This window comes from Amblyomma maculatum, chromosome 10 (genome assembly GCF_055883805.1).
Source record: "Amblyomma maculatum isolate TAMU_Amacu chromosome 10, ASM5588380v1, whole genome shotgun sequence".
Lineage (NCBI taxonomy): Eukaryota > Metazoa > Arthropoda > Arachnida > Ixodida > Ixodidae > Amblyomma > Amblyomma maculatum.
The window spans coordinates 161,550,732-161,562,893 of record NC_139353.1 but is presented as its reverse complement, the minus strand read 5'-3'; the positions used below and the strand labels follow the sequence as shown (position 1 = coordinate 161,562,893).

Here is a 12,162-nt window from a genome sequence, read left to right as displayed (position 1 = left end):
AGAGGGTGAATATAGTTCTATGGGTAAAGGAGAAATTTCAGTGAGTTGATGCATGTTCATTTTTGCTTGCAGCACAAAGAAGACGGACCTAAAGAGGATAATACATTATAACATGAACAAGCGCTAACTACCAGCTGGGCTTACTGAATAATGAAGCGCACACACAGACATTGAAAGGGTGTTCGTTAAAGATTGCCTACGACCAATTTCTGCATGTTTCAGGATGTAAAAACAGCATAGGTGTGGATCTCTATAGGCACCGTGCAGGAATGACTCGCGGCAGGAAGAACACTTTCGTAGTGACCCGTGCGCCCGGCCGTGCAGCGGAAACGCGTCGGATCTGCTGTGCGTGGGGCGCATTCGCCATTCGTTCTTTCGATTCGCAGCATTCTTTGGTCACAAATGAATTGCTAAGTTGCAGTCCCTGGGTTGCTGCTGTCGCACACATTTTCACTGGCCTGATAGTGTCTTTCACGTCCCCGAATAAGCTTTACGAAGCGAAGCGACGCTGTTTGGATCGCTGCCCTCCACCGAGCAGTGAGCTGGCAATCAGGCCTGGGTATTGCCGCGTCCACATTTTCCACGAGGCATTTTTCCCGAAAGAGGACACACTACCTTCACCTGCATTAGCATCCTTTCTAACCAGCAAAAAAAAAAAATTTTTAATAAATTGGGCAACTCATAGGCATCAGCGCTACTGGGACCGCCATGACCCCTAGTGGGCCGCGCTCCGCGGATGCAGTTATTCATTGCATAATTTTTATTTAAGCTGTCCTGTGGTCTATATTTCCCTGTCTACGATAGCTTGCATAAACACCAGTACAATGCGGAGAGTAATCAATGGGAATGAAGCCTTTTGATTGCGCATTTACTATGTCTTGCGTTTAATTTCGCGAATTTGGCTTGGCAACTCCCTTCTTTATTTTTTTTTTTTGCTTGCTGCTTGCTTGATTTAATTATTTTTTCCTCCCTCACAGCTCGTTCCTTGTCTTCCTTCCACGCTTATGCCCCTACATTAATTCCTACTCCTCTTGGGCGGTTTCCTTCGTCCGTCCCCCAGCCTAAATTTTTTTTTTCCTCGCCATCCTTCGCTTTTCTGTTTCCCCCTTCTAAAGTAAGCACTTTTAACTGTAAACTTTTCTCTTTGACTGCCCTGTCAGCTTTCTTAGCCCAGATGGTTTTCCGCTGTGGGCCTCTAGCTACCCATATGTCCTTGCCATTCCATACGCTTTATTCATTTCATTGTGTTAATGACATTTTGATGTCTACTGAGCTGTTGAACCTCGAATGATGAGCTGTTTCTCATGCCATACTGCTCAATCGAGACTATGTATAGTAAAAAATAAGTAAAAAAAAAAACTTTTTTTTTTTTTTACTTATTTTGTACTATATATAGTCTCGATTGAGCAGTATGGCATGAGAAACAGCTCATCATTCGAGGTTCAACAGCTCAGTGGACATCAAAATGTTATTAACACAAGTAAAAAAAAAAATAACTTATTTTTTTTTTCTTTTTACTTATTTGTGAACGCTCTGAACAGATCTTGCATTCATTACATGCCATCCTGCTTCAAACATGTTGTCGAGCGGCTGGCTGCCCCCTGTTACCTTCCCCTGTCAAAACTTAATTTTGTGGCAGAGGACATGAAAGTACCATTAAAGAGGCAATAAGAATCGTCAAAAAAAAAAAAAAAAAGAAACGAAAGAAAAATTAGCATTTAAGTCGGGATGAGGCAGGATGTTCTTTCAACAAAAAAGAAAATTAGGCATGCTACAATTCTGACGTGACAGTGAGGAAGACATGCATGTGTATTACAAACTGTAGATCGCTTGTTGTGCCGTGCTGTAAGAGAGTTTCCATTCTCATAGCTGTGCCGCTGCATCAGCGACCACGTGCCATCTGCCTTCCTTTCCTATATCGTCGAGAAAAGTGGCAACCGCCTCACCAAAAAATAGCTAAAGCTCTTCAAAGGCCGTCTGCATAATATAAGTGCCTGCGACATTTTCAGGCCCCGGTAATCGCATTCTCGAGTTTTCAGGCTTGTCACTTTTTTTTCAGGCTTTTTTTCTCTTCAACTCCAGCTTCATTCCTTCCTATTGTTCTCCCACATTCGTTCCATTCTTCTCGGCCACTCGATTCCCTCAGCTTTCTTTTCTTTTTTTTTTCTCAGCCACCTCAGCTTGGGGCGTTCGAGCTGGCCTTTAAAGAGCTGTACCACACTTGGGTGGTTTCCGATTGAGAAAGGGGTGAGGCAAGGCTGCATACTGTCGCCCTGCCTATTTAACCTATATGCAGAGTGCATCATGAGGAAGGCCGGTCTGGACGAGTCTTCAGCTGGAGTGAAGATTGCTGGAAAACGTATCAACAACCTTAGATATGCGGATGATACCACTTTAATGGCAGAAAGTGAAGTGGAACTCAAGAGACTTCTGATGCGCGTACAAGAAGAGAGTGAGAAGTTTGGGCTTAAACTGAACATTACAAAGACAAAAATCATGGCGTCTTGCCCTATCAAGTCCTGGCATCCTGGAGCATCAAGGGACAACAAGTGGAAGCCGTGACAGATTTTCTCTTCTTGGGGTCCAAGATTACCCCGGAAGGAGACTGCAGTCATTAAATTGGGAGACGCCTGCTTCTGGGAAAGAGAACCATGGCTAGTCTTGACCGCCTAGTACAGAGCAGAGACATTAGCCTGCCAACCAAGATCCGTATAACCCGTGCTATGGTCTTTCCAGTTGTGATGTATGGATGCGAGAGTTGGACTGTGAAAAAGGCTGACCGCCGAAGAATTGACGCGTTTGAATTGTGGTGCTGGCGAAGACTCTTAAGAGTTCCTTGGACTGCCAGAAGATCAAATCAGTCGATATTGCCAACCATAAACCCAGACTGCTCATTGGAGGGTCAAATTCTAAAGTTAAAGCTCAGCTACTTTGGTCATCTGATGAGAAGAGAGGAGTCGCTGGAGAAAGATTTGATGTTGGGAAAGGTTGAGGGTCGCCGGAGAAGGGGTAGGCAGCGAACGCGATGGTTAGATGGCATTCTCGAGGCATTGCAGATGAAGCTATGTGATGTTAAGAAGATAGTGAGAGACCGGAAAGCGTGGCGTGACATGGTCCATAGGGTCACGAAGAGTCGGACACGACTGAACGCCTGAACTGAACTGAACTGAACCACACTTTGGAGGAGGGGTGTTTGCCACAAACATTTTGTATTTTTCTACATTTTTACCGTGTTTTTTATGCCACCCCCCCCCCCCCTTTTTTTTTCTTGCCCTTTTCCAGCTGCACGCTCTTCTCCTGTCGTCTTGGTGGTGGTGGTAATGGTTTATTATTAATCAAAAAGAAGGAAAAGAGTGCTGCCGGCCGCGGCAACTGCTATCTAATAGCTGAAGCACCTGAGCGGCAGCCGGCGGGAAAGAAAAGGGGATAGGGAGAGGATAGCGAGGGGAGTTTCGAGTGTTTCCAGCCTAGAAATAAATGCCCGGCGGGCGGCCAGGGCTCATCTCTGTCTCTCCCTCTTGTGTCATGTGGCTCTCGCATCGTTTGTGCTTCGCTACGTCGTTCGAGCTGGCTGAAACTGCCCCCATTTCGCTGCGCAGGCCGCCTTTTTCAAGTGTGCGCCCTGCCCAGGCGGCCGTGTGGGTCACTACGAAAATGTTCCGGCGCTCACTCGTGGCGCTGCCTGTTCGCCGCGAGTGCAGCCCCCGGGGTTTCTGCACGATGCCCATAGGTTACATGCCCATTTCCAAACATGAACTCAAAAAAGCCTCCCTTTTGCTAGTGTTGAAAGTGGAGCGAGGTGCGATAAAAGACCCAAAGGAATACAGAGCAGTAGTCAAGTTCCTGTACTTGAAAGGCCGTGCTCAAAGGCAGACTTTTGACGAGCTGGAAAAAACTTATGGGGAGCATTCCATATCACGTGATGTAGTGAAAAACTGCCACTGTAAGTTCAAATATGGCTGTACATCTGTGGAAACTGTTCCAATTGAAAACAACCCCTCTCCACTAATGATGAACACACCATCCAGCAAGTAGAAACCACCATTTTGGAAGACCGCTGCGTAGCCATTAGAAACAGTGACGTGTTCTTTAAGATGCAGTACCCACTTACCCACTATGCTGCATTGCTATAAAACATTTATCATTTGACGACTCTGGTCTGGTTGTCACCTTAAGTTGATGAGTTGGGGCCTGTATCACGTAACACATGGGAGATATGGGCAGCAGTGTTTCACTTTTGATCAAGAGGCACAATGCCAGCCCACTGGTAACTATAAAACAACTTAGGTACTAAGATGAAGCAGGGGATATGTGCAGAGCATTCTCTCAAAAAAAATTCCTTGCCTGTGCGCAATTTCATTTTCTGCTTTTGGTTAACTAAGAAACCCAGTTAGGTCGAACATTTTTTTCAGTCCCAATGACTATGAATCAGTGATTCGTGACGGCACGTAATCCATGGCACTCGTCACAGAATACAGTCGACAGATGGACTATCAGCTGCGCATAGGTTGTACAAAATTTGTTTCCAGCCTGAAGACTAACCCTACCTCATCACCATCATCGTCCTTACCTTGCGCGGTGTTGTTGTCCACCAGGGGTCCTCCACTGCCCATCTGCTGGAGGAGGTGAGCCCACCCCTGGGCTCCCTGTTCCCCAAAGCGGGGGGCCCCGCTGTCCCAGAAGGGCTCGAGCAGGGCCAGGGCCTCCTCCAGGGTTGCCTCGGCCAGGCGTTGAGGGCAGCGCAGGCTCAGCTCAGCCAGGGCCTGGAAGGTGGCAACCGCCCGCTCCCATAGGCCACACTGGCACAGGAACACCCCGTACTGACGACACACCTCTGCAACACATCAACCACACCCCATGACTTAGTCCCCTGCACCAGGCAGAGTGCCTCTCCAGCGCTTTGCAATTATCTTTGCTGGCTGGCATCCACGAGCATGCCTAAGGCTGCAGCCCTTTTGTATGCTCTGTTAGCAAACAAAAGCACAGGGAAGTAGTGCAACGTGCTTGGCTCTACCATTAACCTGCCAACCTAGCCAATCAGAAATCACAAGATTTTTTTTTATTTGCCAATTAGGGAAGGGAGGTAGAGGCCACATTCATTGTTTCAATGTTCTAGGGTAGGGAAAGCGGCTCACCAAAAATCTCAAGTACTAGTGCCCAATGAGTCCTTTTTGCAGGGACCTTGTAGTAGCAGGCTTCGCTAGCTTCAAAACTTTCTCTAACTGGTTTTGTTATGGCCCTTCACTAGCAGCAGACGTTGGAGCTTGGGTTGCATGCTGACGACTGGAATTCAGCTCTAGTTTAAGCTTGAAATCCCCTTTGCCACCTTGAGAAATGCTAACAATGTATCACATGTAAAAAATGTTTGCTTTTTCTTGAAACCACAAAGCATAGAAATTATAAAGTATAACACCACAAAAGCTTCTGCAAATACAGTGCAGTCCACTTATAATGATACCAGATGCAACAATATATCACCCACAACAATCAAATTCTTGGGATTTATCAGTTTTCCCATTGCCCCTACAACCAGTTATAACGATTGATTATCGGCAGTATATTGAATACAACGATGGCTTTAGCGCCACCCCATAGACGTTTACCACGGAAATGTTTCTGAATGTTTGGTAAAAAAAAATAAATACTAAGAAGGCGTGAAATCCCGACATAAGCGTCAAAAACGATCTGGCAAGGAGAAATCCGTACAACCATTAGTACTTGCAGTTACGAACTGTGCACTACCATCATCACAATCACTGCGTTCGTGGAAGATGCCGCCGATCATAATGACCGCGCAACAGCTCTAGAGATGAAACAGCAGATTCATCGGATTTCTGGAAAGGTTTCAAGGTTGGAAGCCTCATGAAAAAGTAAAGGAATTAGCACTCTATGATTTTAAATATCATGAAGGCTGGGAATGCCCTGCAGTTCATCCAGTTGCTGATCGGTTTCATGCACGCAAAGAGGACTGCCGCCAGCGCTACTGGAAGGAATGCTCACAGCAACTGTCAAGCTTTAGCTGCTGTTCAAGCAAGTGCGAATTTCTGACTTCTTTAAGTTGCTTAAGTTAATTTACGGCTACTGATATGTCCTGTAATAAAGTATTTAAAGCTCTTTAGGATGATTAGTATTAAACCCGGTTCACTCATCGCCGGTAAGTAGGCAAACCCACAGGGAAAATACATGGGCATGTGCTTCTTTTTTTCCTTTTCTTTTTTCTGCCAGCCCAGATATAATGATAATCAGTTATAACGATGAGTTTTCGTTATAAGTGGACTGCACTGTATATCTTCCTTTGATAGTGCCACAAGTTCAGGCACACACGCACGCACGCACGCGCGCGCGCACACACACACACACACACACACACACACACACACACACACACACACACACACACACACACACACACACACAAGCAGCTGCAACAGCCAACATGAAATGCAACCAGCCACAGCTACTTTGGCTGTAATCAGCTGCTTAGCTGATAATTCCGATGGTGCTAGTGCAGCCGCTGATGGCGATGATTTTATTTATTTATTTATTTGAAAATACTGCAGGTCATTGCTTGGCCCAAGCAGGAGTGAGTTCACATTGTTACATAAATAAAAGAATAAAATTATACAATATTAGCAGCACACAAATACAAAATATACATAAAACAATATTAGCAGGTAAAAAGACGTAATGCATCAGAAAAATTTTGTGAGGATAAAACAGATGCCGGTAACAAATTCCAATATTACACTGCTCTAGGGAAAAAACTGAATTTAAAACTGTTAATTTTGGCAAAAATAGGAGTAAGTGGATGCTCATTAACACTGCACATCTTTCTCACTAGAAGACACTTAATGCACTCTGGAAGCCTGAGTTTATTTTTTCCTGTTAAGCTATTAAAGAGGAATATCAATCAGCAATCTTTCTAGGGGTTTCCAGTGTATGAATGTTATTTGAATTCATTAACTGTGCAGGGGAGTCTTCCCTTCTATATTTTCCAAATATAGACCTAACAGCTTTCCTGTTGACTTCTTCAAGAAGCATTATGTCTTTTTTCGTGTATGGGTCCCGAACTACTGAAGCGTATTCAAGTGAAGACCGTATGCAAGTTTCATAAGCTAATTTTTTTATATGTGCCGGGGAAGTTTTTAGCTTTCTTCGTAAAACCCATATCTTTAGTAATGCAGCTGTAGAAATATTAGTAATATGCGCTGTCCATTTTAACTTATTGTCAAGTGTTACACCTAAATATTTATATTTTTCAACTTCCAAAATCATACCGCCGTGAAAAAAGTAAGGAAGCTAATTGGGAGATTTTTTTACTTGTTATTCGTAACAGAACAGTTTTTTCAGTATTAAGTCCCATAGCCCATTTAAGACACCACTCATCAATGGCGAAAATTGCTTTTTGTACAGAGCTGTGGCCATTTCTAGATGAAATTTGTTTAAACAAAACGCAGTCGTCTGCGAATTACTTAACAAATACATCAGTAAGTACAACACTAATTAAATCATTTACATATATTAAGAACATCAACGGTCCAAGCACACTTCCCTGCGAAACTCCTGAATGAACACTGAAGACGCTAGAAGGGGTCTTATTAATTTCTACATATTGACGTCTGTCTTTAAGATAGGCTTGAATCCATCGGATGATAGAAAAAGGCTCACCCATGCATTCCATCTTATACAGAAGTTTACCATGTGGCACCTTATCAAACGCCTTGCTGAAGTGAAAAAAAACCACATTCGTTTGCCTGACACATGCGCAAATTCGTGCATGGATAGAACAGTCTGAGTAACTGTGGATAACCCCTATCTAAACCCGTGCTGATTATCAGGCAAGAGATTATGATCACTCAGGAACTTTTGCAAGTAGCCGGCAACAACATGCTCCAACATTTTACAGCAATTACTTGTTATGAAAACAGGTCGATAATTTGAAACTGACGATCAATCACCTTTTTTATACACAGGAACCACATGTGCTATTTTCCAATCTCAAGGAATTTCTCCACTTGCTAATGACAGTTTAAGGTGGCGGTCCCACTCCAGCGGGGAAGAGACGACATTTTTGGTGATATTCCTAAGCCCACTGCGCCTCACTCGTTTAGTTTATAAATGTAACTTTAATATATTTGTAAAGTTTATTTCCTCTCCTTTCTAGTGGTGCATTTGGTTTATAAATAGCTGCAACGATCTTTAAGCTGTAAAGGAAAACACAAAGGTAAGACACGGCTTTTCAGCTCTACTTGTCTTGGGAAAAGCAAAATTGTGCAAAATTGTGCAAAAACACCGTTCGAGGTGTTTTCAGATTAGATGTCAATGAACAAAGTTAAGCATTTTTATTACTGTGTATTGCATAGTTTATTAGCCACGTGCCTGTGAAAAGTGTATAAAACAGGTAATTATACATACAATAACTTTCAAGATATGCATTCTGCTGCGGAGATTTTTTGCGCAGTTGGAGGTCGTACATAGTTTGCTTTTTCCTGAAAATATCATCTGTCTGCTTCATTTAGTGTAAAAGTTATTTGTGATCAAACTTAGCGTTTTTTGTAAAATGGCTAAAAGTAAATGCTAAACTGTTCAAGTAATAAGCTTTTATCTGTGCTGAAATTTCGCGTGGAAAAACTTTACACCTTGCTGTCAGAGGATAAGCATCGGTTTTGTTCCACGACTCTCGAGGAATGTGCACTGTCAGGGTGATTTCAGCTAATTTTTTCGTGGTTCACTTGAGCGCGCGAGCTCTTCATGAAGTATTTTAAGCATGATTGAAATGCTCCATGGCTTGTTTGTTTCTGGTGAATATAACTTGAAGGTTCGGGCTTTCGTTCCTTTATTCAACTGCCTACAATTATCAACTACAAAGTGTACAAAAAGCAAATAATAGTGGAATAACAGAGCCACGTATAATAAATGTAGTAGGTAGTGCCATCTATGAAATTTTATGTGCACTAAAATGTCGCAGTTCAGAAAAATTACGAGGATGGCACCACAAACACCCTGAATCGAGGGGTATTTACAAGAGGGTATTGTGTTTCTACGTTTTCCCTCTGCCCTTTCCTTTCCATCGGGCAAGAGAGGTTAACACTGGCGAGTCGGGTCGAGTGGTCAGGTCGAACTGAGGTGCAGGTGCTTCGCGCATGCGCAGTAGCGCTACTTGAAAATGGTCCCTTGACAAATGTACACTTGCTTGCTTTGAGATTTATTTATCGCCTCGAATTAAGTGTGTCATACTGTTTGTGTGCCGAAACGTTGCCAGCTAAGGCTCTCGCGCGTGCAGCTGAGGTGCGCCCCGGCTACAATGAACACTGTACCCTGGCGAACGAAACATGCTTCTTGTCCAGTACAAGTAGTGGCTTTCGTTATCGTTTCTAGCTTTTTTAGTAACACACATGATATATGCTTGTGTTTGGCAAAAGCAGGCATCTTTCTGCTCATGGGGCTGCCTCGCTCGAGAAGCGAATAGCCGCTAACATGGGGAAACCGACGAACAAAGGAGGCCTCTTTCCTTCCTCAGAAACGACTAAGCGGAATGAGCAATTCAAAGAACAGTGCTGTCATAATTTCAACCTAGTAGCTAGAGATACATCCAGACAATGCGAAATCTCTGCATTCTTATTATCGAGTCAGTCTTACACTCGTTAGAGGGTCGGTATCATGCAAACCCTCAAAGGAAAAATAAAACTTGATGCTATGGAAATTATCAAATGAGGATAAGAGGTTACGTGCCGCATAAATTTATTGCATGATATGAAGATTTTACGAGTTCAGAACAAAGATAGAAATGGTAAAAGAAATACTAAAATTCTGCTTCGTTCTGCACACATGATAAAGAATGCATCGGCTGCTAAAGCGTAGTTTGTTTACTAGTATCAGCCCAACTGCATTGCAGTTTGTTTATTTTCCATATCTTAGGCAGGACAGGAAAAACAAATGTTACAAAAGTGTGAATAAATTTGACTTCGCCGCCGCAGCCGAGGGACGAAAAAAAAATGGTTGGCAGGGTCGTAGTTGCTTGTAGTCTTGGATAAAGTCCCTCTTGGAGCGCCCCTCGCGCCACACTTTTATCACAAACAACGGCATGGCGCTGGACAAAGAAGAATTTGGCACTAAGCGTCTCAGTGCAAGCAGCGAAAAGAAAAAAAAAAAAAAGCAGTTCGAACCCGAACGCTGTCGGAGCTGGTTATTCCTCGTCTTAGCTCCGCCACAAAGCTATCTTCAGATGTTCGTGGTGTTAGCATATATTGTGAGGGTGTGGAATTTAGACTTTTTTTTTTTCAGTGGCAAGAAGAAAAAATATCTTCCCCTCTCTACGATAAAATGAATAGTAGGGCACGGAAACTATAACACTGCATAAATTAATATAATATAATTTCAAAGAGCGTCTCCCTAGGAGAAATTGCACGCATACTTGCACTCTCTGCCACTTTACTGGTACAGATAAAACATTTCGACAGTCTGCCAAGTGCAACTTGAAAACCTGAACATGCACAAGCATGCCTCTTCAACCTTCCTACTGAAGTTCCTATATAGCGCAAGCAGTGCAGGCTCCAAAGAAAAGGCGAACAAATGATGTAGTGGGCGGCCGAAGATAATCACCAGCGTTTCAGTCATGTTTCTCTTTTTTTTTTCCGAATGTTGTTCCAGTGATGATAGTAAAGGTAACGTGCCGCAGTAGCTGCCGGGGACTTTTTCGGTGAATGGGCAAGTGGGAAACAGCCATGTGAAGCTTCTTCAATACAAAAATGTAATGTTGAATCGGGTTTTGTCACTGTGTTTCCGTCATTTCCTTCACTAAAAATCGAAAAGAAAAAAAAAAGAAACGATGAGGCTCAACGCTGCTGAACCGAATGTCGAGCTTCAGCTCAAATGAGAGAAACCACTGTAATCAAGAGTTCGACGAAATGCAGTCTGATCAGGTGGTGGCATAAAAAAATATACAGGGTCACTGACCAAGTCAAAGTTTCATGAAAACGCACTAACGTTTCGGAAGCCCTACAGCTTCGTTATTCACAATGGATAAACCAGACAAAAAGCATTCGTTTATATCTTTTTCAAATACTTTGACTTGATCAGTGGCCCTATATATATATATATATATATATATATATATATATATATATATATATATATATATATATATATATATATATATATATATTTTACGAGAGAAAACACTGAATTGATTTCCCGTTTGATGCTTTTATTTGCGCTTACTTTATTTATTTTATGCGTGCATGGCGTCCCGTCCTCTTCCTAGCTAATTCCGCTCCGTGAAGGGGGATATACCGCGGATTGGCCGAAGCATTACGGCGTCTACGGTAAACCATTGATGCATTCGGCAGGGAAGCTGGTTCGGTGTTCATTTTTGCTATAATGCTATACCTGCCTAGCATCGCCCGCTACTGCGCTTTGCCGCTGTGGCCGGGGGCGTGGAGCGTTCGGTCTAGTTTGCCCGGGCACAACGAAGACGGCGATGTTGCTATGGTGATGGCACTGTCTACGATTCTTAGAAAAACGCGCCACTCGCGCAAGTGAGCAACAGAGCTAACGCTCTAAAAGCCCGTCGGCAGGCAGAGCGTTTCCAAAAGAATGGGGCCCTTATCTCGAGTAAGGTAGATACCGTGTCACCCAGGCATCCACTCACCCGCCGTCTCAACGCCCAATTTGTTGACTTTATATTTGAACCTTGTTTTGAAGCAACTCGACTTCCTGTGGTGCCCGATCATGTTAGCAAAAGTGACAGAAGCATGTGAGAATTTCGAAGCATACAAAGAACGTGGTTCCGTTTGACCACATGAAGCAAAACCACTGTACTGCATTGGTATGGAAAAATTCACAAATTATAGCACATGCAAAATCTGACAGAACGCAATCTGATCGATGCGTCTAATCGTTTGGCATTTGCAGGCAAACATTTGGTAAGCATGGGCGCTCTTGCATGGAGTAAAAATTGGGCTCTGATAATTATGTTGCAAATGTGTGAATGTACAAGTGCCACATCACGAAATTATTTACTACCAACACATGAAGCCGAAAGGCGGGCTCAACACTAAAGTATACTTGTTGCATACGTATGTGTGCCCTGTGAAATGAGTACAATAAAGTCAGGCTCCAAGCTAATAATGAACAGTAGTCCACCCAATATATTGGTTCAGA

The 12,162-nt window shown here is 43.3% G+C and overlaps 1 protein-coding gene across 2 annotated transcripts in view; it reads right to left on the bottom strand.

Moving 5' to 3' along the window:
- Positions 1-12,162, bottom strand: part of LOC146177806 (nuclear exosome regulator NRDE2) — a 151,711-nt gene that overhangs the window by 73,138 nt on the left and 66,411 nt on the right. For both annotated transcript variants that reach the window (XM_084580587.1, XM_084580588.1), the window contains exon 9: positions 4,571-4,834. In XM_084580587.1, coding sequence (XP_084436713.1) covers positions 4,571-4,834 — 264 coding nt within the window. The remainder of the gene's footprint in view (positions 1-4,570; positions 4,835-12,162) is intronic.